Genomic DNA, 24,678 nt, shown 5'->3' on the forward strand with positions numbered 1-24,678 from the left:
AGGGGACGGAAGCAAATGACGAAAGATTCCGCCAACTCGTGGCTCGAGAGATCCGAGGTCACCATCGGAATGCACAGAGAGTAGCCGATTTACATCCGGGGAGAGGGTGGGTGCAGCTGAACATCTAGCATCCAGCTAGCTAGTAGCTAGTAGCTTGGGACATGTGATACTTCGACACCTCGACTTGAACACTCCATTCTCACAGCATAGTCCTAGGCTTCGAACCTGTCGCTATACTTGGTCTTTTTAGCGTGCCATTGTCGTCGCTCGCTCTGTATCAAGCAATGTCCTCCAAGAGGGCAACCATTCATTACCGGTCATTGAGGTCCAACCTCGTACATCTACCGCTATCCATCTACTCAGGACTCGTACAACAAGGAACTGTGAGTAAAGCGTATTACTCCGAGGCGGTCGAACTTGAGCTGATGAGACTCTTGTTCTGGTCGATAGCGCCCTCAGTCCCTGATCATACATCTCAGCATCCAATCTTCCAGGTCGCCCAGCTCGGTCAAGCAAGCCTACTTAGGATGGTCTGGGCTTTCATCCGCGTCGTCTCTTTCGATGCAGCAAGCAGGTAGAGGGAAGCAGGGTTTGGAAACCGTAGAAATGGACCCTGATGTCGCAAGAGGGCTCGGCTGGGCGGACGGAGAGACTGTACGTAGCAACTTGATCGCTGTAGAGACAGGGCTAGCTGACCGGGGGCAGCGACGTTCTAGGTAGAGATCGCTATCATTCGCAATCCGTCAAGGGCGAAGAGCGTTAGCGTGACGCCATTGACTTCAAATGATTGGGAAGTCTTGGTGAGTCCCTTGATTTTCCCCTTCCTGCAGGCGGATACTGAGTCGCGTCATATGCTCGCTGCGGTATTATAGGAACTACACACGAACTACCTAGAACAGAATCTTCTTTCGCAGCTCCGAGCCGCTAGTTCTGATAAGGACCGAACTATTAGTGTCTGGGTCAACGGGAAGACAAAAATCAGCCTCGTCGTCGGTAAGTCTAACTAGCCTCTCCTTGTACACCGTTACAACCCTTACTGACAACGCTTGTTGGTCTACGTCAGACGAGACGAACCCGCCTACAGAGCCTACCACCGCCGTGCTGATCAATCCGGACACCGAGATCTTTGTGGCTCCTCGACCTCGACACAAATCCAAGCCGAATGGGGGGAAGGCACCCAAATCTGGCCAGTCCGACGAACAGGTGCAAGCGCAGAAATCGAGCACTGGGACGAAAGATGACAAGAAGCCGCTGGCTAGCATCAAACAGGCAACAGATACCGCAGAGCCTTCTGTATCGACTTCGACGACGGCTTCGCCCAAATCCTATCCGTGGCTGACGGACACAGCCAAAGATCCTCCAACGACGGTCGAAACCCTCCCGTCGATGCACCTTAGAAGCATTCCGCCTGCCATCTTCTGCCAGTGGGACGATTGTCTCCGGGCGCTGGAAGGCGAACTTCAAGCCGATCAGAATGGTCCAAGCGGATCAGGTCTCGGCGATGAGCGTCGTTGGATGATTTGGGCCAACAAGAAGACACTCAGGAGATTCGAACGGAAAACTAGAGCCAAGAGTACAGGCGACCGGATATTGGTAGAAGCCGTTGCGAGCCCTCGGCCAATAGTCGAATTACCACGAGATGCAGAGACCGACGAAGGGGAACCGCCTGAACCTCGACCCATTAGGAAGAATCGGAAAGCCGTCATGCGGGCTCTTGAAGGTATGCCAGTGGATCAGGTCTTTCTCTGGCCGATATGGGGAAGCGAAGGCGATGTCGACTCCGCATGGCGAATAGAAGATTGGGACAAGATCTGGTGAGTACCCAACCTGTGCGAGTTTATTATTGGGGCCGAAGGGTCTTTGGCGTCCCGTTAACCCGTGCTGATCGGATTGCTCTTGTTGTAGCTTGATATCGCCTGATATCCCCAGAGAAAAGATCTCTTCCCGCAAACGGATGGGAACTCTGGTCAACATCGACTCACTCGTGAAGCAACAGCAAGCACTGGGCCGGGCAAGCCAAACACTAGCCGGCGTCGGTGATATCGTCGCTAGATGCGAGGATTACATGACATGTTCAAGATACTCAAAAAATGGTAAGTCTAAACTTCGAGTAACAGGCAGGAAACAACGGCCTGGTTTTCTTACCGTCATGTATACCTTTAATAGGTAAGGCTCTCCTCTTGACGGCTGGTAACGGCATAGGGAAAACAACAATCGCTCGGGAGATCGCCCGGCGCATGGAGGTCAACAAAGATACCACACTTAGTGAGTGTGCCTTGATCGGAAAGTTCCGTCGATGAAACACCAATCCTGAATCTTCGATATAGAGACACACTATGTCGATTGTAAGGCAGCCAACATACCCGGAACTCTCAAGGGCATGAGAGAAGTGCTGGATGGATGGCTCGCCCTTGGTACTGCCGTTTCCACCCTAGTGATATTTGACGACCTCCACTCCGTGGTCAAGGCAGAAACAGAGGTAAGGGTATTTGCGACCTGGACGTTGTACAGCAAGCTGATGCCACACCCGCCGTATAGCAAGATGACAACACGCATACTCGTGCGACTGCAGAGCAGGCTCTATATGTTCTTCGCGAGTTGGCCGGACGAGGTGTATCTGTTCTCGTAACAGCTACTTCTGTGATGGACCTTCATCCGCTGTTGCGAACGATGCACGCATTCGGTCAGACTGTAGAGGTCAAGTCTCTCGATGCAATTGCGAGGCAAAAGGTAAGCTTCGGCGCGATTTTCATGCTCGACGACCGCTTGATGCAATGTCACTCTCTCAGATCTTTGAGAGTATTGTCCGTGCACGAACAGCTGGATCTGCTGGTACAGCAAGCTCAATTCCGCAGGAGAAAGCAAGCTTGGATTTCGTGTCACTTTCCTATCTGGCGGAAGGTTATACGCCTGCAGACATCCGGGATCTGGTGGATAACGCAATGCAAAATATGTTGATCAGGATGATGGAAGGCTCTGAGGAGGTAAGTGGTTCCGTTGATAAGCCTGCTGGTCGGTAACCTCGCTTATCAGGACTTGCGAACACAGAGACGCCTGGTTCAAGACGATTTTGCCAAGGCAGCCCAGGAGTGCAAACCCCGTTCTTTACGTGACGTCAAACTTCAGAGCTCACAGATCGCTTGGTCGGATATCGGAGGTACGTGCTAAAGGACAAAGCTTGCCCAATTACCGCTAATTGGAGGGATCTCACAAGGCCTACACGAAACGAGACGCGTTTTACGCGAAACGTTAGAATGGCCGACGAAATATGGAGCGATATTTGCAAAATGTCCGCTCAGATTGCGTTCCGGGTGAGTGATATTGAAATCCTCAAGTGCGCAGGGTGCTGAACATACTGGATGTAGCTTGTTGCTTTACGGCTATCCAGGCTGCGGCAAAACTCTTTTGGCTTCGGCTGTTGCGAAAGAATGTGGGCTTCATTTTATCAGTGTCAAAGGACCGGAACTATTGAACAAGTATATCGGAGCTAGTGAAAAATCGGTTAGCAGCTGTCTCTTTGATGCGCAAATAGTGCCCTAGCTGACTTCCACCTTGCAGGTCCGTGATATCTTCGCTCGAGCTGTAGCAGCAAAGCCGTGTGTACTGTTTTTCGATGAGTTCGACTCGCTTGCACCGAAGCGGTGAGTCATCTCGCTTGAATCTATATCGAACTCTTCTTCATACGGATTTGTTTGTGGGGTCGCAGAGGTCACGATAGCACTGGGGTTACCGACAGGATTGTGAATCAGCTCCTGACGGAGATGGACGGTGCCGAGGGTTTAGACGGGGTATACGTCCTGGCAGCGACCAGGTGAGCGCAGAAACAATCCTGCTGTCTCTGCTATGTGGTACTCAACTCTCGAAACCTTGTGACATGTAGTCGCCCGGACCTGATTGACGGGGCCCTTCTTAGGCCAGGACGACTGGACAAAAGCCTGCTTTGCAATATGCCGGACGAAGAAGAGAGGCTAGACGTGAGCTCACTCCTACAGCAAGGTGAAAGTGATTGCATTGCTAAACAAAGCTCGATCCAGATCCTCCAAGCTCTCACACGAAAGCTGCAGCTAGGCTCGGAATTCGACCTGTCTCGGCTGGCAGCAAAAACCGCCGGGTTCTCGGGCGCGGATCTGCAATCGCTCATCTCAAACGCTCAGTTGGAAGCGATTCACGATGTACTCGACATGCCCGACGGCGACCCGCGATCAACGACAGGTGCCGCTAATCTGAGTCCAGCCCAGCTGAGGCTGTGGCAAGACAAGGAGAGGTCGATGAACGTCAGTCAGAAGTCGGACTTACTCAAGCAGGTAAATAGGGCGGCTTCGTGTGTGGCTCAGTCCAGGTGCTGACCGCGAGTAACAGGTTGAATTGGTCCTCGGTGACAGAAGAGAGAGAACAACCAAGGCAAGCTCGCCGAGTCAACGCCGAGAAAAGGTCGGTGATAACGATGGGATACATACAGGTCAAGTAGCTCAGATCCTACTTTTGCGTAGCCATATATCAAGGACGCCCATTTGCAGCGCTCCCTGGGAAAGACCAGACCGTCGTTGCCCGAGGCTGAAAGATCACGCTTAGACACGATGTGAGTGGAGTCTTCGGTCATTGTTCAGACCCTGTTGCCTGAAACTTTGGTACATCGTGTCATAGCTATCGCAAATTTGTGGGCGGTAGCACGGGTCCACTCCCGAACGGCGAGGTGGCCTCAGGTATCGGGAATCGGGCTTCCTTGATGTGATTGAACGGTACCGACTGCCGATGCTACAAGAGAGCCGTTGATGATTGCTTGTAGTCCAGTCACAGCAGACCCGGACATTGGACTAGACTTATTCAATCGTGCTTGTCGCATACAATTTTGAAGGCTTTTCATGCTCCTATAATGATACAAATAGCTCTCGAATTCCTGTAATCACCCCTTCAATCTGGGTAGTGATCCCGCTCAGTGGAACAACTTCTTCTTGATTTTCCCCTCTTCTGGCTGAACCTTGATATGCTGATGGTGGTCTCTGGCGCCGCCAGGATGTGAACAGCAGGCAATGCTCTGGAGCCATTCGTCTCCGTGATCCTCATCGCCAACCTCTTCGATTTGCCTTTGTATCGCTGGCGTGTAGAACTCCCCACCACAACCGTCGGCTCCACATTCGCAATGCAATCCGTCTTTTCCCCTCCCGCGCAACAGTTCTGAAAGTGTACACCGTATAGTCGGCTCGACGGAGAGCATTCGCGTGAGGGCCGGACGACATTCTCGAGGCAAGAGCCGGAAGATGGAATCGGCTCCGCCGGCATTGAAAGTCGCCGCAGAGTCTGAACGCGGGCGAGATGGCGGAGGTACGGGTGCTGAAGAGTGGGGTTGTCGACTAGGCGTGGTCGGCAAAGATTGGTCCTGATACGAGGCCGTTGCCGCTCGCGGTCGGTTCCAGCGAGCCTCGTCTGGATGCAAATGATCACCATTTTGCGTCGGCGCAGCGCCGTCATTTTCCGTGTTGAGTCTTGTGGGAGGCAAGCTGGCTGTCGAGTCTCCCGGTCGAGCCAATTGCAGCACGCTGCGGTCCATCTCGGCCTCTGGCGACTCGGAGAGCTGCAGCGGTTCAGCGATCGAGCAGGCAGATGAAGCAGAATCGGCTGTGTCTTCGCTGAGCTTGGTGACCTGTAGCGACTGTTTGATTCGCTGCTTGTCTACGGCGCCGTTTTCAGTTTCGTTGTTGAGGGTAGGGGTGATCGAGGCAGTGTCCGAATCCCTTATGGCACCGTTAGGGGCCACCGACGCGCTTCTTGACATTGTTGCAGAGCGAGCAGGCTTCTTGCAGAGGTCCGGATGCGTGTTACAGTACAACCGGAAGCTAGCGTCCGTCTTGGTGTCCGGGAGCTTCCAGGGGAACCTTCGGAGTACCATGCACATGAAGATCATCGCTACCGACCAAACGTCGGTCAAGCGGGGGTCGTAGTGATCTTTGCTGAGCACTTCAGGGGCGAGGTAGGGATCTGATCCGACGATGCCCGAAGCCGGGATGTTGTGCTTGCCAGGGTAATAGAAGACGGTAGCAGTTCCGAAATCGATGAGTTTGACGATATTGTCTGGCGTCATGACACAATTGTCGAGCTTGAGATCCCGATGTGCGAGACCCATCTTGTGCAGGTAATCAACCCCGTCGATAATCTGTCGGAAGACGCAGTACATTTCCGGCCTCGACATCTTGCCCGACATGACGACCGAGAACAAGTCGTATGGCGCGTACTCCATGATCTGCCAGAGAGCATAAGGTGAGACGTGCAAACGACGTCAGCGATGGGGCTACGAACGTAGAGCGACGCTAAACGCCCAAACTCACCTCGAAGAAATGACCATGATCATTGAGAATGTCGACCGTCTCGATTACATTGACGTGTTTCAACGTGACCCCCACGCAAAACTCGGCCATGACCTTTCTCTGATAATCCTTGGCGTCCTCTCCGGCCCGTTTAGGTCTGAACTCCTTGACGGCATAGGTCGTCCCACCCGTCTTGCTGCTCGCCTTGACGAGTCGGACGGTGCCTCCCGCCCCGCTGCCCAGTACGCGACCCCACTTGCCGTACTTTTTGCTCATGTGAGCCTGAGTAGCTTCGAGCGCGCTAGGCTCGGGGAAATGACCGGGTCCGATGGGCGTGACCGCACCACTGGGAGTTGCCGTGGGGGCAATCGACGGGCTGACCATGGTCGATGCGCCTCTGGATGGAACGGGCGTTTGCAAGGGCGTGCTGTGAGCGCTCTTTTCCTTTTCGCGTTCCGCTTTGGCCGCCGCTCGTTCCCGCTCCTTTTCCAGCTTGGCCTGGTGTTCTCGCTCCTTGGCCTCTCGCTCGTGACGTTTCTTCTCCTCCTTGAGCCTGGCTTTTTCCTCCTTGTCGGCCGAGCTGCCGCCAAAGAAGGAAGCGAGCGAGGACGAACTCTTGTCGTGATCCCGGTTATGGTGCTTGAGGAACCCGACGAGGTTGTTCGTGTGTGTCGAGTGGTTGTCGCGCGTCTTGGGCAGGTTGCCGGGTCTCGCATGATCCTTGACCGAGTACGAGTGGCCGTTGTGCTGTTGTTGTTGTTGTTGTTGTTGTTGTTGCTGCTGTTGCTGGTTGCCCTGCTGGTGAACGGGACTCGGCGAACTAGGAGGCAAACCGACGGACGTCTGGGTAGGACTCGCGACGACCGATCCGAATCCTCCAAGGCTGTCAACCGTAGTCGTCGACTGTGAAACGGGCGTTCCGTTGCCCGGGGTATTCGTCGCTCCCGTCATGGAACCAGTCCCGTTTCCACTACCGGCACCAGCGAGGGTGAAGAAATCGCCTCCACGCAGCTGCGATCCGGGCGTCTGGACCCCGCTCATCCCGCCTCCCGGGGTAGCCATCCCGTCCCTAGCGACAGCGAGCACGGCCGGATGGATCGCCGGGGTCTCACTCCCGCTCTGGCCTCGATCCCGGTGGAAGAAACTCCCACTCCGACTGCCCGAAGGTCTATCCCCGTGATGCCCAATGTGATGGTTCAGGAACCGTTTCAAGTCGTGCAGAGGTCCAGTATGATGCTTTGCATGCCTGGTCGCATGTGCAGAAGCTGGTGGGGAATGTCCTGGTGTCGAGGCGGCCGTGTGCGAGGTGTGTGGGTGCCCTTGATCCATCGTCATGGTCGATCCCGAGGACGCTTTTCGAGATGGCGAACCCATCCCCCTGGCTGAACCTGAAGGCGAGGCCGGGGTGATCTGTAGACCTGCTGGCAAGTGTCTGCGACCAAACACTGACGCTGCAGTATTTGACGCCGGTCGAGCTGGACTCTGCTCGGAATGGTGGTCATGGTTGTCGGTGTGATCGTCGTCCGCAATCGACATTTCCCTCAGCCGAGAAGGCAAATGCGAGTCCTAATCCCATCGAACGCGGTCCGAGGGAGGCAGCAGTAACGAGTAGAGAGAGACAACATCCATATGTGAGCCAATCACCCCGGGACCGTGCCTCTCTTTCATGAGGACCCTCGCCCGTATACACGCCGAAACTCACGCTCCTTCCCCTCGCATGTTCCTCGAAATCCTTCTCTTCCAACTGCGTCCCCTGCCCCAACCCACCGAAATCCGGCGTACTCTGACCGCTCCTGGTCGTCTCACCTCCCGGAGTCCCCGGTTCGCTATGTTCATGCTCACTGCTCGTATGTTCCGGGGAGGTATCTTCGGGGGTCCCGGGCAAGGGGCTCAAAGTGCCCGGCGTACCCGCTACTCCACGTTGAGTCTGGAGGACGTGGCCCGTGGCTGTCGTCAGGGAGAGTCGACGTCCGGTGCCGTTGGGGTCTTGAACGAATTGTATGGATTCGAGCGGGACGGGTGGGTGTGCGGAGAGCATGGCGATGGGATCGAAATTGCGGTGAAAGTTGGTTTGTAGCTGATAATGTCAAGGTCGACAAGGTGGGGTTTAGGTGCAGCGTGATAGGTCGGAGGCTGATATTAGATTATGATCTTCGAACGAAGATCCGGTCCGGTCTTGACGTGACGTTTAACGAGGATGAAGAAGCTCGCTGGACGATTGATCCAGGTAAGTAGCTAAGTAGATCGCTTTCCAAAGTCCGATTCTTTGAAGGAAGCGACCCTTTCTTGGAGAGTTGAAACGCGAGTCGAACGTCCTCGGTTACAGAGACGACGTGGGTGATGGCGAGGTGTTCGATCGACGAACGATTTGGATTGAGCGGCTTGTATTTACACCACGATCTGGGTATAGGTAGAGGTGTCTTTACCCTCAAGGGTGATGAGGTCAAGTAATAGGTAGGGTGGTAGTTCAAATTCTCGAAGAGTCGACCCAACGCAACGAGCTAGGAGCGTGCTGCCGAGCGAGGTGGTGCGCTGACTAAAGCCGGCGGTGAGTCGGGTGGAGTCCGGGGAGAGAGGGTTTACGTGGTTCGACCGCAACGTCGAGATTTGAAGCACCGGAGATTACCAGGAGCAATATAACAGAGTTGCCAGTAGTACTAGAATACGAAGAAGGTCGAGGTCCGGGGCATATTGGTTGTCAAGAGGCAGCAGGGATACACGAGATCGTCATCCCCCCCCTGGCCTGCTCGCTCGGTGTCGCCTGTGGTTGGTTGGTTGGCCGCTCGCTCGCCCGCGTCGCCCGCCGGACCGACCGAGGGCGAGAGGGTGGGTGGGTTGGGCTCGGCATCGTCTTTGAATTCGATAATAAACCCGGCAAGTACCCGACCACGATCGAGAGGGCAAGTCTTGTACGACGACAGCACGGGTATGATGAATCTCGACATACAAACTCATACACGACAGAGTCGAACTTGCTATCTTTCTGATGCCAGCTAGGTCGATTCCTTCTTCATCGTCAATTGAACGAGGGAAAAGCGCAAAACCCGCTGGCATTTCATTTCATCTCTTTCACTTCTCACTTCGGCCATCTCCGTCTCGCGCGTTCGGCTCTCTTGGGCTGTGGCGTCGCGCTCGGCGATCAAAAAGCGATCCCATCATCGACCCCCGCCTCCGCCGTCGTCATCGATCATCCCGTGGGATCACCACCCATTTCCATCGGCCGCTTATTGCCATTCATCGCGTCTGTTTCACCTCTAGCGGCCAGCTGCCTGACAGTACAAAGCGAAGCTGGTCAAACTCCTTCTAAGTCTACGCCTGTCTCAAAGGTTCGCCGGGATCCAAGCTTGCCCCTCGCTCTACCATCTCTAGCGGTCTCTCCCTCGACCGGGAAACGAGAAATCGCGTCCGACTCGATGTGAAACACCGTACAATGTATCCTTAACCTATGTTGCTCACTCTTCTCGCCCAGCAGGAGAGAAATCATCCTCCCCCTATTCTGTTCTCCCTCGACATACAGAATATTTCGTTCTAGTGGTACGGATCGTCCGGGTCATATGATCAGGTGACAAGTGCAACAAAAGGCCAAGCGAGCCAAGCTTGTCTTCTCACCAAGGGCCTCGGGGGTTTCTCCGAAAGAGTCCACGACAAGGGGCCAGACAAGGTAAGGGTGGGATATGCGCGTATGTGTTGAGACGGACGGGACGGCCGTATCCGTTCCTGCGCTCGTGTCCTCCGGGTGAAGGGGTCTTTGCGCTGCAGTCGTACCGTCCGGATTCGGGGTATCTGGCTGTGTTCTTGTACTGCTGTTTGCCGTTTCAGGTCGCTGCGCGTGGCTTGCGAGGTCCCGATGTCGAAAGCTTTGCGCCGTGTACAGGGAGGCACGTCGTCGCATGTACTACCCTCTGCCAAATTTACTTGGATGACTCGAATCATTTATCGGCGTGAAAGAGGATATTGGACAGGATTAACGATTTGGGGCAGAATACGACCCAAGTGAAGACCGGAGTGGCAAGGGGATGAGATCGGAGTTCCCGGGTAGCTTCGACGTGAAACGACGTATCATCGGCGATGAGTATGCACCGTATTCTCATGATGTCCGTCGAGTTTAAGCTTGCCGTTGTATTATGAAGGTCATGTTGAAGTTCCAATGAAGACTTCAGGTGCGGCACTATTGGTTGCCAGCTCAAGCAAACGCTGAACAAAGTCAAGCGAACCTTTGGACCACCCGCCTACTTCAAAGCATCGTGGACCTGCAACACATCCCTCAGTAGCAACAGCATGAGCTGCAACAACCGAGCCAACAGGTCCAACTGTTCCAAGGATTTGATGGCGGCGACTTGGGACCCATCAAATTTCAGCAAGGCTCGAGTATATCAAAAACCTCAAGTATCGACAAGAAGACTTGGAAGACTTGAGGAGATTCGAGGGAGATTCCACATCACCATCGTCTCGATCGGAAGCCATTCGGAAGAGCCATCCCTCGTTCTTCGTCTGACAATATAATACGCGAACGGTCGGCGGATCTAAGCAGTCCATGACGATTCATGTGGGGCAAAGGCGACGACACCGGTACCCTTTTCATGCTTTTGCTACAACATGATTGCCGGGTCTTCGTTCGATAGAAGGCGCTCGTCCCTCCTGAAACGTGCGAGATCCGACAGGTTCGACGTTTCAAAGAGAATCAATCGCCCTTGCCGGCATGCGCTCGGTGGCATTCCTGATCGATTCGAGGTCGATAAGCGTAGAAGCGCGTCGAGTCAGGGGGGGATGCGCGCTTACGAGAATGTCGAGGCAGGGGGGTACAACTGCTATGACGATCAGCGAGGTTACGATCTGGACTGATGTGTTTATGAGACGGGGGTCAGTGTATCTCAACAGCTTCCAGACAACAAACATCTGGCAGGAATTATCCATCTGTATCATGCCGGAACCCATCACCCCGCAGACCGCATCATCGTCGACATCGACACAACCGACCGCATCCAGCTCGAAACAACCGGGCGAGAAGCAGAAACAAACACAACAAGCTCCTTCCACCTCGCAAACACCAGCAGCAACGTCAACAGCAGCTCAGGGAAAGAACAAGGAAGGCAAAGAGGCGGCGGGAGGAAAGTCGGCCAAGGAGGAGAAGAAGGCGAAACGAGCTGCAGCGGTCGCCGCTCGAGGAGGGGCTGGTGGACCGCCTGCAGCTGGACCGGGGGCACCATCTGGAGGAGCGGTCGGGAAGGATGGCAAGGGCAAAGAGTCTAGCAAGGCAGATCGAACTGGTCAGGATGGTACCTCGACAGCAGCAGGAATTGCTAGAGGAGATCCGGCTGCAGGCGTGGTAGCTGGGACGACGGTGGCTACGGGAGCGACCTCGATCGCGGCCGTCTCGACCCTCTTGTTCTCCCATCTTCCCTCTTCCCGTCCGCCCAGCGCGATCCCATCAACCTCGTCTCACAAACACCTCCACCCGCTCGTCTACCGTCTGGGACTCCTCCTCTCCACTCCTTCCACCTGGACAACCTCTGCTCCGGCTTTCCAACCCCAAAGCCCTCCTCTACGGGGCACCAATGCCCGGACCACGGCGCTCCTCTTGACTTTCCGTCAAGTTATTCTCGACCATTCGTGGCCACCAAGAGAGATGCACAGGGTCTTGCCCGCTCATCTGAGTCCGATGATCGGGTTCTTAGATGGATGTAGGCCAAAGGGGGTCGCTGGTGGGAACGTGATCAGGTGGTTAAAGGCAGAAATCAATAGGGTCGGAACGGACGAGTCGATAAGGGATGAGAGCGAGGTGGGTCGTCCTAATTGCTACAACTCTCAACGGACACGACATGCTGATCGTTTTGAACGCTTTCGTGTCGATAGCAAAAACGACTGATCGTCGAAGCCATCGACAATTACCTAAAAGAACGGATCGAACTCGCTGGCGAGGTCATCTGCTCGTTTGCAACGGAAAAGATTAGGGACGGGGATACGATCGTCACGTATGCTAGGTCGTCACTGGTCGAGCAGGTTCTCTTGGAGGCCTGGAAGCAGATGAAGGAGGAAGACGAGGAGGCAAGCTTCCACGTCGTTGTTGTCGATTCGGGGCCGCTGCTGGAAGGTACATTCGAGGGCTCTGCGAAAGATCTCCCGAATGACATCCGCTGACCTTTCGCCCGTCCGCCCCGACCACAGGCAAAGCACTGCTACGAACCCTGACGACCCACTCGATCCCCTGCAGCTATACTCTCCTCTCTTCGCTCGCCAGCATCATCCCTCGTGCCTCGCTCGTTCTTCTAGGTACGGCCGCCTTGTTCTCCGACGGAAGCCTGTACTCTCGAGCGGGTACAGCAGCAGTGGCCATGTTGGCCAAGGAGAACAGGATTCCGGTTGTCGCGGCGTGCGAGACATACAAGTTCGGGGAGAGGGTTCTGCTGGACGCCGTGACGGGTAACGAGCTAGGTAAGCTGCGCGAATTGTCGACTGCCAGCGTTGCGCTTATGGTCTTCCAGCTGACACATATTTGTTGCGATTGTAGGCGACGCTTCGTCCCTATTGGCACAGGAAGAAGGCGACATCCCAACACATCTCACCCCGATTCACCTCTTGTATGACCTCACACCAGCAGCGCTTATCACGGCGATCTGTTCGGAGGTCGGTTTCATTCCAGTACGTAGTCGTCGTGTAAAAGCACAGAGGGGGGGACCGCAATAGTCAAGCTGACAACGATCTGTTCGATTAGCCGTCATCGGTCCCTACAGTCATCTCGAAGCCGGGCGAAGCCGCTGGGTTCTGATAAGCCGTCAAGAGGGAGCAGAGAGATGGGCCAGGAGATAGGACGATCTTCATCACGCCGGCAGCATTGTATGGCAACACTGTCTGACGAGGCACGAGGCATTACATATATATCATCATGCTTTCAGGGGCTCTCTTCATTCGCGGCTGGTGCAGATTCCCCTCGAGCAGTATCAGACACGTAACTGCGGTCTATCATGCTCTGTCATCGTCATGAGATTACCCAATCACGCACAAATATCGCCGTCGAGTCAGAGGCTTCCATTGATTCGGAGCCGATCGGCCAACGCCGAACTTGACACTTGCGACCCCCCCCTCCCCCCCCCCCCTTCCCATAAGGTTGAAACCACGCAACAAACGACTCCTTCTTCTTTACTCTTTCATTCCAACGTCTTTCTTGACTTGAATCCGTATCGACCGATCCTTCCCGGCCTCTTCCCCGTTGCAGCCCAGACTATCATCTGAGCGAGCTCTCTCGTCTTCACCTTTCGGAGTCTCTCCGGCGTTCGTTTCCCTTCGTCCCCCTCGACCACCACCTTTCTTTCTCCGGGCGACGTCTTCCCCTGCTCGCCCCTTACCCCAAGCTAGCCCATCCCAATTCTCCCAAACTTCAGGACTCCAGATTACCTTTCAGTTCCGGATCCTCCCAACGCTTACATTCAACAGAATCAGCACCAGAAAGACCGACAAGAGACACGGACCTTTAGCGCGCTATTCGACAGTAGCAATGTCTTTCACCCAAACACAGCAGGAACCGCAGACGCACATTGTCCGATACAAACTACAGGAGATGGCTTGTGAGTTTCTGGTTTGGATTTTCTCTGTTCCGAGGTCGACGAGACGAGAGATCGAAAGCAAGGGCGTTCCTTTGAAACCCCACCGACGAGAATTACCACTTTGGGTCAAACGCGTGAGAACTTCTCACGCGTCGTGATCTCAAGACTCTTATCTCTCTCTCACGCGCGGAAGCTGATTCAACTTTGATCCAATTCGCTCGCTCGCTCGCTCGCCAACTCGTGCGTCGCCTTTTCCCTTTCGACCTCTTCCCTTCTTCAACCATCATCATCATCATCGTCAACGATACAAACAACCTCGATATCACCTGCGATCATACCAACGTCTACGCCAACATTATTGATAAACACAACACGCTCGCTCTCATCATGACAGCCTTCACCTGCTAAGCAGCGGCACCCGCGCCCCAGAACACAACGAGCCCCACCAGGACTCTCGCAACACAAACCCCCAACATGCCTCCAAATATACTCTAAACCAGCTCCTGTCTTTGGACTACCTCGGAACGGATTTTAAAACCCTTTACCCCACCCACCACAACACCCCTCTCACACAACCTTTCCTAGCTTCGGCTCGTGACGTCAACCTTCAAGATGGTTTCCCAACTCGAATTCCAAAACACCAAAACCCAACAACAACAACAACAGCAAAAACAAGTAGATTCCCAGACTCTTCCTCTCGACTGCTCGGCATCGCCAAACCAGCCAGCCTCTTGCCTTCCGTCCTCCCTCCTCCCCCGATTCTCGGTCGAAAACCAGACCTACCGACTTCAAACTCGAACCCAAAAGACAAACACCCGATCAGACAGGATCACCAACAACAGCGAACGAAAAGGATGGACTTTGAACAACTGTTCGACTCTTTCCCGCTCGCCCCTTTTGCTCCCGAGGGAGGATTAGGGGGTGGAGCGTACCTCCAACCACAAAAGGGACAGGATGAGAACGTCGTCCGTGATGAACAGGAACGAATGGACGGGACGACCAGGATGACGACGATGAACAGCGTCATGACGCTAGAGAACGCCAACGAGATTGCGGCTGCTGCTTTCGAGCTCGCCGAGATGAGGAACGATGGGGAAGGGCAAGGGTTGTTCGGGATGACCAGTGTTGATGTTCGAAATGATGATGATAACAAGATGAACAAAGATCAGATGATCCTCGGAGGAGAAGGAAAGATGGAAGGTGAGTCTAGTCGCGGTCGGCGGATAGATTCGAACGGGCCTGGGAACGCTGGCTGACCTTTCGCGCACGTCTCTGCAGACTATTCAGCCTTCTTCAACTTTGGAAACGCGCAGGAAGAGCCAGACGTCGCTCCCCCGGCTCCGGCCCCGGTCGACGAATCGTTCGACTTGCGCGCCCTGTTGGGAGACGCCAACGGCGAGTTCAGCCAGGCCGCCCTGGCCTCGGCCGTGACTTCGCTCTACACGTCCTTCTCCACCCCGGCCGTCGTGCCTTGGTCGACCCAGACTCAGCTGTGCTCGGACTTTGAGGACATCGAGCAGGCTTCTCCGGATATGGTCTTGGGGCAGATGTTCCCAGACCAGACCGGAGTTGCCGGTACCACCAAGCCGGCGATGTCGGCCCCGACGACCGCTCTTGGTAGGTTCGATTCTTTCGGATCCGAACCGGCCTTTGACGATGTCGACGGGTCGGCCTTGACTGAGCAGGGCATGTTCAGTCTTCCGCTATTCGGAGGCATGCCTTCGGGCGCTGCTGCACAGGCTCAGTCGGAAAAGGCCACCGCGACGACTACCGGAGGCGGAGACGACTTTGGTCCGCTCTCTCCCTCGCACGCCATGAGGTTGGCAGGGACCGTCTCGCCCCAAGATGCCACGCTCGACATGTTCGCCGCGAACTATGCCGGCGGTCACTACGGCAACCTGTCGGAACCCATCTCCCAGACGGCTTCCCCTAGGAACCTGTTCCTGCCGACCCCCTCGGCCATTCCTCCTCACATGACCAGGAAGACGTCGGACGGGCAGTCGAGCTCGCCCCCCTCGCCGCTCATCGAGGTAGAGCAGGACTTTTCTCGAGACGCCCAATCCGGCAAATCGAGGAAACCCAGCTTGACCGGGTCCAACAACAAGACCAAGAAGAAGCCTTATGCCGGACCTACGGGGACGAGGAAGTCTAGCCGACCGCTCCTCGACGCCGACGCTCCGACGATGACCAAGACCTACGCTGCGCCGGGATCTACGACCCGAAAGCTCATCCCCGCCGGGTTCCAGAAGAAGCTCAAGCTTCAGTCTGACGTCACGGGGGATGCCGTCCTGCCCGAGAGCATGGGCGAGGACGTCCAACAGGGTCTTTTGGACGAGATCGAGGAGAAGCGAAGGAGGAACTGTGTCGCCGCCAGGGAGAGTAGGAAGCGAAAGGCCGACTATCAGAACGGGTTGAAGGACGAGTGTCGAGGCTGGAGGTCTTGGGCCGAAGAGGTCCAGGCCAAGCTCAAGGCGATCGGCTTGGAACACGTTCTCGAGGACGTCGGCGCCATCATTCCCGCTCCCATGGATCTCGACGAGTGATCTGGTTGTCCCGCGGGATAAGGGGTCATCCGACCATCTTCATCTACATCATCAACAACAACAAGAATATCAACCAGGATATCATCGATCAACACATACCTAGGCGGTTACCGTAAGCGATCTTCTGCTCGCGAATGTCGCTACCGGAACCGATCCCCAAAAAAGGGCGCGGGATGCGCCCGAACCCATGGGGGTTAGACCATCGTTCGCTACGCAGCGAAGGAGGGTCGACCTCCTTGCTCCTCATATCGGAAGGAGCAAAGAAAGCAGTCTATCAGCAACAATCTCGTTCTCGGTTTTCTTCGCGCTCATGGCACGTCCATCGTCTTTTCGCCCGCGGAAAAGGAAGATTGACGTCCAACCAGAAAAACACTATAAAACCCACAAAAAAATTACGGACAATTTCTCCCTCTCTTCCCGTCTTTCCCATTCTTGTCTTTCGTCGTCGACATCCTTTCCTGTTTCTATAGTAGTTGGAAGAAGAAAAAAGAGGTCATCCTCGCGCGCATTTGTCCCTGTTTCTATCTAGTCTAGTATTTGTTCTTTTGTTTCGTCTTGTTTGGTAGACGGACGGTCTCGGCTTTCGGGTCGACCCGTTTCCGGGGTTCTCTCTATCTATTATATGAATGTTTCTTTCGGACGTCTGTGACTTCTTCTTGATCGAGTCAGGTTCGGCAGGAATGGGTGTCGTACGAAAGCACGCCATGAACGGGGGGATGAGGTGATCCCGCGCTTGTTTGACTCGGACAGAGGAGGCTTTCCGTTCCGTGGTCGGTTCCGCCTAGGCAGTTGGACGATGTCGCTTCCGAGATCGAGCGCATTGTGAGGCGCAGACTGTGTCTTGAACCATATCTGAGACGATAGGGTACAACAGCGAGAGTCAGTTGGGGGCTTATAGATTTGGTCTTGCTGTCAACCTGCTTTACCGTTCATCACAGAAAAGAAGCTTGCTGCATGGGTAAATCTCCAAGTAGGAAGTTGGAAGGTTCTACTTGTACAATGTCAGAACAAGTAGGGTAGGTCTTGTCGAACATGCGAGCTCTTGTGCTGTCAAATGGTTGAACCATGGATTCAGAAGCTGGTTGTGGACAACGTTGTAGAAGAGAGGGGTCCACTTGAAATGCTTATTTGGCAAATTTAGAAGGTTGTTCATGTACATACCGCTTTCATGTTCTTGTAATGAACAACCCTTCCTGCCTTGTATAATCAGACGTCAAGAGACTTAAGTCGGCTGTGACCCGAAAGAAACCTCGAGCTGGTCTCAAGTCCATCAAAATCGTCTGTGCTCTCCCCAACTGTACCTCCTCTGCCTGCACCCACTCCTCAGTACCGGCCTACACCCTGCCGGCTTTAGATTCGGATCCCTTAACGACCCTGACTCGCCCTTTTCTTTGCCCGGGCAAAGGTTCGAGATTGCGTTTGGCATCTTGCTTAGCTTCAAGCTCTGGTTTCTCCCCTGTTGTTTCCGGCCACCAACCCGTCGCACCAAGACCGCCATCAATGCTATCGATCTCACCTTCCTCGATGACAGTGACCAGGATACTGACATTCCCTCGCGCGAGACTAACGGGTTCGCCGCAGGTGATTCTCTCTGCGCCGCTCTCAAACATCGTCCTGACTCATGCTCGCGTCACAGATGAACGTCAGTCATTTCGATCCCTTCCTTTGCTGATAAAGTACATGTTTAGGCCGCCCAGATATGCTGACAGCCTTTTATCCAGAACATTTCAGCAAGGACCTTTAGTTGTCAATGCTTCTGTAGGCGATTGTTATGTAGCATTGTTACACGCTGAGGTGATACAAGTTTACGCTTCCGCGTCAGGCGATAATGCCTCTTCTGGTGCCCCAGTTAATCCAGCCCTATATCGCCAGCAGTGCGGTCAATTCTGTAATCTTTAGACTGGTCGTTCCCTTACAGCATCGTGACTCACCCTGCAGCTCGTTTCTTTTCCCGTTTGGCTTTCCTTTCTTCCTTTTTGTCCTGAACTTTCTTTGCCCCTCCACCGACGTTCCTGACGATGACCTGACCGAAGGCGCCTAACTGCGTCATGGTCGGATCCCACTCTTGATCTGCCAGCGCGATTGATGAGGAGTCTATGTCCATGTTCTGATCGGGTACCACGGGTTGACCCAAAGTTGCATCTGTCTCGGCATTCTCGGCCGTAGCTTGAGCTTGAGCACGAGCTTGCGCGACCTTTTCGAGGTAGAACGGCCGCAAGATTCCGATATGAAATGGGATATCTTGTGGTGTAAGCGGGATGAATGGTGGTGGACCCGGATATTCCAAGGGAGGCGCTTCGGGTCTAATATGGGCGCAAAAAGGACGTTAGTTACCTCAAGGTAGCGGTTCTGACACAGCTCGATATTACTCACTCTTTCGGCTCGGACTTGGCTTTCGATTTTCGGTCCCGTAAGAGTTTCTTGGGGATCGCTCCCATCCCTCCCAAGCCCAGAAAGTCCTCCATATCGCCCATCCCCGGCATCCCGCCGCTGCGACAAGAGCAGAACGAAAATCACGTAAACAGTAGCTCTTCGAGGGTTGACTTCGGAGATCAACTCACAACATCAATTCATCCTCCCCAATCTCGTCGTCATCCTCATCCGGTTCGACCTGTAGATCATCGAGTAGTTTTCAGTTCGCAGCCGGGTATGCCCCAGAATCCGTGTTCTCCCTTACCTGCTCGTCCAAGGCTTGCCGAAGCTTCTTGTGCATGTCGTCCAACTTGGCACCATACCTGAAGATGTCGTCCTGAACATAATCGTCTAGTTCTCTCGTTGTCACGTTGCCATTGTTCCCGAGCACCTTTTCGATCAGGCTCTATCGATTCGTGAATAACACAAAGTTTTCGATCAGATCCCTGTTGTGGTTCGAGACAAACCTTTGCTCGACAAACAGGACTGACCGAGGCAGAGACCTGATCCACCTGGCTGACCCGGTCGGCGAGCAATCTCGCCGTCTTGCCGAGCCCCATCAAATAGTCCGAGGCGATCCGGCTAACGAAATCCAGAGCCATCGAGTTGCAGCCTGAGCACACGGTCACCCGACAGATACACGATATCAGCTTCGAACGTGCCATCACGGCTAAGCAACTCTGAACTTGCCTTCGAAACCAGCATGACTCAACATGACTCCCGTGGCCAACCTCAACTGGCTTGCAGCCACCCCTTCATCTACCACCCTTTCCGACCTCGTCCTGGCCCGCTTGAACTCTCTCACCCTAATTGAATGGTCCCTGAGATCCTTCTCAGCGGCAGGATGATCTTCGATGTTCCCATTTGCAAGTGCAGACAAGAGCGAAGCCGTCTCCCTCATCCCCTGCATGAGCGCGATGTTCTGACTTATCCGGTGTGACAAGGACTCGCTCGGGCGGGGTGGACGTTCTTGCGCGGCAGCCGCTAATGATGTCGATGCTGATATAGCAGATGCCGGCGCAGGTATGGAGGGCAAGGCTGAGCCGACGGGGGCAAGCTCGGCCCACCAAGCTTCATCGTCCTGTCCTATATCGGTAGAGGTGACCGTTTCCGAGGGAAACCAAGCGGGAGCCTCCAACTTCCTTCGTTTCGGAACTTCCGGCAGCGCTGTTACCGAAGTCGATCCGAGCCGTTTACGGTTGTTCAACAATGACTGGCCGTCGCTCAAGATGGCTTGAGTCTTGGCGACCGAGATGGCTGGCGGACGAAAGCCGGTCTAATTGCAAGTAGGGTCAGAATTCATTTAGTCTGTCGCTCTGGGGGTTAAGCTCGCGCATATGACTTACCATACCGTCGACTGCGAGTTCGTCAGCATTTGAGATTTCGTCAGCACGACCTCATGATACAAACTTATCAGCCTACTCACCTCCAGCCGAATCGCCTGCACCTTCCGCCTCTCGATTTATCCCCGCAGCACCGACACCCAAGCCTCCAGCACCAGCATCCCCATTCCCGGCTGCCCCTTTCTTCGCAGCCATCCCATACTCGGGATTGAGGGCGTTCGCTACATCGCTCTTGTCCGGCAAGTACCTCAAATGATGGTTCGCCAACCGCTGCATGAAAGTCGCATGACTCCTGACCGGATGTGGCTGTAGTGCAACAGAATCCGGGTTTGCATTTCAGCTTGACTTGATGTGAGACGGCCTCGAGCCATCCTCAGCTGCGGTAGAAAAAGGATTCTGGACTGACGTCGGCGTTGTACTTCAAGCAGTTCTCCCAGATCAACGTCAGGTCCCTCGCGAATTGTGCTTTGTTTCGGTATTCCCTGGCCCTGATCTTCTTTTGCATCGTACCAATATCCATGGGTTCAGAGATGACTATGATTCGCAAGTGCAGGAGATGAGAAGAGAAGGTCGATCAGTCGATCCCTTGTTCTCGGAGTTTCGAGGAAGACGAACCTTTGTCGTAATCGGGAGCAATCTTTTTCGTAACGGGTTTCATGAACGGTTCAGCTTCTATCGGCTGTGGTCCCCATATACAAGTGTTCACAGGTTCATGCATATGGCGGGCCAATCCGATTTGAGTGTAGAAGGTAGCAGATAGGTTCCTGAGGATCAGCTCCTGATAATAGGTTACTCGTAAGGGCAGCGTGCGTAGCGAAAGAGATACTGACGTATGCTTTGGTAATATCTGTCAACATCCGTTCGCAGCCACTCAAGAATTCGTCATGAGCCTTTTGCGGGGGGACTTTCTCCTACGAGATCGATTTGCGAGTTTCAGTTCGACCCCGTTCCAACAGCTGGATGCGTGAGGAGCGACCAGGACACAGCAGCTCACCCGACCGATGGAAATGACATCCGTAAGCAGTTTCTCGAATTCATTTTCGCTGATCTTGATGGCTTCTGGACGTGACTGAATGGCCGGAAGGAGGTACTGCGATAGTCAATGGCAAGTAGGTCAGCTCGGGCGATAGAGGATCGATGCAGTCTTGGGCTTACTTTCAGCGACATGGTGAACGTGATATCGCGACCATGTACTCCTCTATCGGATCCGACAGTGATTGTGACAAGTCTGGCGATGAGAACCGTGCGGTAGTAGTATAGTTGTACAAGTATACGAGTAAGTATATGGTCAACGAGATTGTTGAACCCTCTAGGCTCGGTGGATGTGACCGAGCCCCGGGCGGGATATCTCTCGTATGTCCGTGTATTTACCTCCGAGATTCAGTCTCGGAAGTAGAAATACGCGCTGATGTCCGCTTTTCTGCTTCCAGCTCTTTAGCATCCCTCACTTCTACCTCCGAAGCTAAGCTTCCTAACAATTGGATAGAGGTCGATGTGTCGGTGTTGATCGGGTGGGTTTGTGACCTCGAACGAAACACATAGCCATACATCTCACCTCGATCACTGTAATTCGTAGCTGCCATGAGTGAATCGCTCGCACCTCCCCTGGCATCGTCATCGACCGCCAACCTCTCGGTCGACTCGCACCTCGACCGGAGACCGACCAACGAGTATCCCCAGACCCCAGACGTGCTCGATAACAACCCGCTCCGAAACATCCAAGGGATCAAATCGGATTATGTCAACGCTCTGCATCGAGGGAACGTCCCCGATCATCTCCTTCAAGCGCAATCGCAGGGTTCCTCCTCGTCCTCGTCGCACCCGTTATCGGCGCCTAGCTATCATGCGCAGCACGAACAGGGGATCCTTCCCGGTCCTCAGCGAGTCACAAGGGCGTTCGGTTTGAGGGTCATCAGGACGGTGAGGAGGGGACAGCTGCCGTTCTTGTTGGTATTCTTCACGTGAGTAGCTATGGAAGTGGTCTGACATTGGGCGAACATGATCCTATCTCACCTATTCAACCCATCCCTCCCGACAGCTGCGTGATCATCTTCTTCTCAGCCCTCTCTGGTCTCGGCTATGAAGAGCCCGAAACGACGCCCTCCAGCTCGGCCGCGGGTGAACCGGAGTTTGACGTAGGTAAACCTGTGTTTGATGGGCAAGGTGTCGGAGGTAGTGGAACGAGCGAGGAGGAGGAACGGGTGGAAAGGATGAAGAGGTTGGAGGAGCAGTGGGCAAAGCAAAAACGGCCCAAGGATGTGAGTCGAATTCGCATCGAGGCCGTCTCTCAAGGTTCTCGAATCGAGCTGATTCGAGTATTCTTTTCCGTTTGATCTCTGTTCGCCGGTACTACCCATGTTCCTGTCCTCATCTGTCCCTTTACTGTGTCTGATCGCGACCTCGCCGACACCTGCAATCCTTTGCCACAGGGCGCTTGGATGAAGTCACAACGAAATCAGCGAGAAATTCGGCGAAAACCCCTAGCGGGCTCTCGGTTCCAACGACAACGACAGCAAGAAGAGCCGGACCTCACGCAGCAGCAACAGCAGCAGCAGCAGCAGGCGCAGGTGGAACAGGCGGACGCGCCGGGAGCTGTAGAGGGGATCGAGGAGACACGAGATGGAGAGGATGGCTTAGGGGACGGTCGGGCGGAAGAGTTGGAGTGAGCAGGCGAATTGGATCTCGCCGCCGAAACAATTTCCGGTCAGGCTGGACTGGGGTCGGCGAGACTACAACGGTCGAGCTGATCTGGCAGGCGAGGCCACGGTCATCCGCGTTGGTCCGTTGATTCGGCCTTTCTTCATGTGCCGCTTGCCCCTTTCACCCTTCAAGTCAAAGAATAGAAGGGGCGGGCAGGCGGCCGATTGATGTATATCAGAGGGTTTCTCAAAGGGTTTCTTGTTCTTCTTAATCATATAGAAAGGGAGATATTATCATTTGTTGTGTCTTGATTGAAACCGAACGGGGACAACGTCGAGCTGGATCGTGGAGTTCAATCAACATGGTTCCTGATATCACGTTAGGATATCAAGAGACCGGGATGAGCACCTATCGAAGCGACGTCTAGGCAGCAAAGATGAGACGATATCGTTGATTAGGAGAGTTCAGAACGGGATGGGAACCGATTAATAGACATGCCAAAAATCGAGGGCTAGAATGGCGAGGAGATGATGCTTCGTATCAGATCGTTCAGACATGTATATGCACCCATCACTAGTGCCGGCGCGGAGAGACATTCTCGGTCTGCGGGATGGAAATAATTTTTTGTGTTCTTTCCAGCCGAAGAATGCTTTGGAGATCACTTGAGCAAGGAAGAGCATGCCATGAGTCTCCCCACTGTAGCGCAAAGGGCGCTTCTCACACAATCGTACCTTACTTCTTTGAACAATCAATCCCAAAGTAATTGTCCAGTTTGCCAAACGCAACACCAGGCTCCCTTCTGAAAGGTCTACTTCGGGCTTGGAGGAGGTACTTTACCGTCTCCCTTTCCTCATCCACCTCCAGGCTTCTACCTTAATTGGCCCTCCCTACAAACCGCTCATGATTTCCACCGGCCCAGTCTTGATCGTTTGAAAGTAACCTTCTTGATAAAATGTGCAAAGGAAGACAAGAAGTGGCTGTCGGCTATGGGAGCTTGCTTGGTGAAAGCGGTCAGCCAACTTCTCGCCGCTGAACTCAAGAACAATGCGGAGGAAGCGAATCGACTGGGCGAACATTACCACGGTATTCTTGAGGAGGCGAGTGGGCATAATAGCTGGCCTATTGCCAGATAAGTTAAGCTCAGGAAGAATCGAACTTCTACGACACCCTTATCAAGTGGAAGGTCTTTATCCCTGCGGCACACCTGGAAAAAGGCAGGACGCTAGAAGCCGTAGCAAGTGCGCTTCGCGCGACTGCCGAAGCCAACACAGCATCCATTGTGCTCCCGATATTACCTTCCTCAACAATCTCGCCAAGCATGCGAAGCGGAACCCTTGCTAGACACCCCTTCGAACAATCGAAATGACATGGTATCTCATCATCCAAACAGGCATGACAAGGCCAAATGCGATGAATCCCGCTAGCTATCTTTCCCACTACAAGCACCTCCGCCGACCAAACGTGTTCCGTATGCGCGCGTATCTCACTGTCCTGTTACCACACATCTTGGCCGGAAATATATATATTATGTCGACGTCAATTTCGTGTCCGCATCGAACTGGATGCATTGGGGGACCTTATGTGACGGATGACGCTTGCGGGTCAATCCTTCGCCAGACGATCTTGGCTCTTCCTCAATGACCACAAGAGGACACGTACTGCTAGGACAAGCGATTCCCCACCCGAATGCGTTGCTGCCCTTCATGGCCAGCAACGATGCAGGTGAGCGAGGTCTGACTGACAGTATTGAGCTGATATAAGTTGTTGACAGGGAATGATGTAATGTTCACGCCATTCAAAAGGGAACCAAACAGAAACTCCCAGTTGCACTAACGATAGGCGTGGACAGCTGGACTTTCCAAGTGATCTTAGCTACAAGCAGGTTCACGCTCAGACG

At 54.1% G+C, this 24,678-nt stretch overlaps 6 protein-coding genes across 6 annotated transcripts; 4 read left to right on the forward strand and 2 right to left on the reverse strand.

The window, feature by feature from the left end:
- The first annotated feature begins 163 nt into the window (after positions 1–163).
- HD553DRAFT_314525 (P-loop containing nucleoside triphosphate hydrolase protein) lies at positions 164–4,857 on the forward strand. The gene is made up of 20 exons (XM_046180358.1): positions 164–383; positions 451–654; positions 717–800; positions 873–993; positions 1,064–1,814; positions 1,906–2,093; positions 2,167–2,265; positions 2,328–2,479; positions 2,539–2,730; positions 2,790–2,984; positions 3,049–3,157; positions 3,215–3,311; positions 3,366–3,501; positions 3,559–3,641; positions 3,707–3,811; positions 3,881–3,974; positions 4,035–4,304; positions 4,360–4,431; positions 4,491–4,579; positions 4,645–4,857. The coding sequence occupies exons 1-20, from the start codon at positions 285–287 to the stop codon at positions 4,730–4,732; spliced, it is 3,228 nt and encodes a 1,075-aa protein (XP_046035195.1). The 5' UTR covers positions 164–284; the 3' UTR covers positions 4,733–4,857.
- Positions 4,767–8,589, reverse strand: HD553DRAFT_69764 (uncharacterized protein). Its single transcript, XM_046184425.1, has 3 exons — positions 8,005–8,589; positions 6,324–7,868; positions 4,767–6,238 (listed from the first exon to the last, which is right to left on the reverse strand). The coding sequence occupies exons 1-3, from the start codon at positions 8,338–8,340 to the stop codon at positions 4,934–4,936; spliced, it is 3,186 nt and encodes a 1,061-aa protein (XP_046035196.1). The 5' UTR covers positions 8,341–8,589; the 3' UTR covers positions 4,767–4,933.
- Positions 8,590–11,129: 2,540 nt separating this feature from the next.
- Positions 11,130–13,422, forward strand: HD553DRAFT_314529 (uncharacterized protein). Its single transcript, XM_046180359.1, has 5 exons — positions 11,130–12,081; positions 12,156–12,393; positions 12,468–12,734; positions 12,811–12,941; positions 13,015–13,422. Exons 1-5 carry the CDS (start codon positions 11,152–11,154, stop codon positions 13,066–13,068), a joined length of 1,620 nt encoding a protein of 539 aa, XP_046035197.1. The 5' UTR covers positions 11,130–11,151; the 3' UTR covers positions 13,069–13,422.
- Positions 13,423–14,301: 879 nt separating this feature from the next.
- Positions 14,302–16,480, forward strand: HD553DRAFT_69813 (uncharacterized protein). Its single transcript, XM_046184426.1, has 2 exons — positions 14,302–15,043; positions 15,122–16,480. Exons 1-2 carry the CDS (start codon positions 14,698–14,700, stop codon positions 16,384–16,386), a joined length of 1,611 nt encoding a protein of 536 aa, XP_046035198.1. The 5' UTR covers positions 14,302–14,697; the 3' UTR covers positions 16,387–16,480.
- A 1,774-nt stretch (positions 16,481–18,254) lies between these two features.
- HD553DRAFT_69907 (uncharacterized protein) lies at positions 18,255–21,410 on the reverse strand. The gene is made up of 13 exons (XM_046184427.1): positions 21,297–21,410; positions 21,136–21,231; positions 20,972–21,052; positions 20,757–20,820; positions 20,548–20,675; positions 20,225–20,447; positions 20,145–20,155; positions 19,489–20,074; positions 19,290–19,411; positions 19,064–19,204; positions 18,948–18,997; positions 18,760–18,876; positions 18,255–18,689 (listed from the first exon to the last, which is right to left on the reverse strand). Exons 1-13 carry the CDS (start codon positions 21,306–21,308, stop codon positions 18,314–18,316), a joined length of 2,007 nt encoding a protein of 668 aa, XP_046035199.1. The 5' UTR covers positions 21,309–21,410; the 3' UTR covers positions 18,255–18,313.
- Positions 21,411–21,649: 239 nt separating this feature from the next.
- HD553DRAFT_351202 (uncharacterized protein) lies at positions 21,650–23,105 on the forward strand. Its single transcript, XM_046183598.1, has 3 exons — positions 21,650–22,102; positions 22,180–22,399; positions 22,571–23,105. Exons 1-3 carry the CDS (start codon positions 21,723–21,725, stop codon positions 22,805–22,807), a joined length of 837 nt encoding a protein of 278 aa, XP_046035200.1. The 5' UTR covers positions 21,650–21,722; the 3' UTR covers positions 22,808–23,105.
- Positions 23,106–24,678: the final 1,573 nt, after the last annotated feature.

This window comes from Filobasidium floriforme (assembly GCF_021052385.1).
Source record: "Filobasidium floriforme strain CBS 6241 chromosome Unknown HD553scaffold_16, whole genome shotgun sequence".
NCBI lineage: Eukaryota > Fungi > Basidiomycota > Tremellomycetes > Filobasidiales > Filobasidiaceae > Filobasidium > Filobasidium floriforme.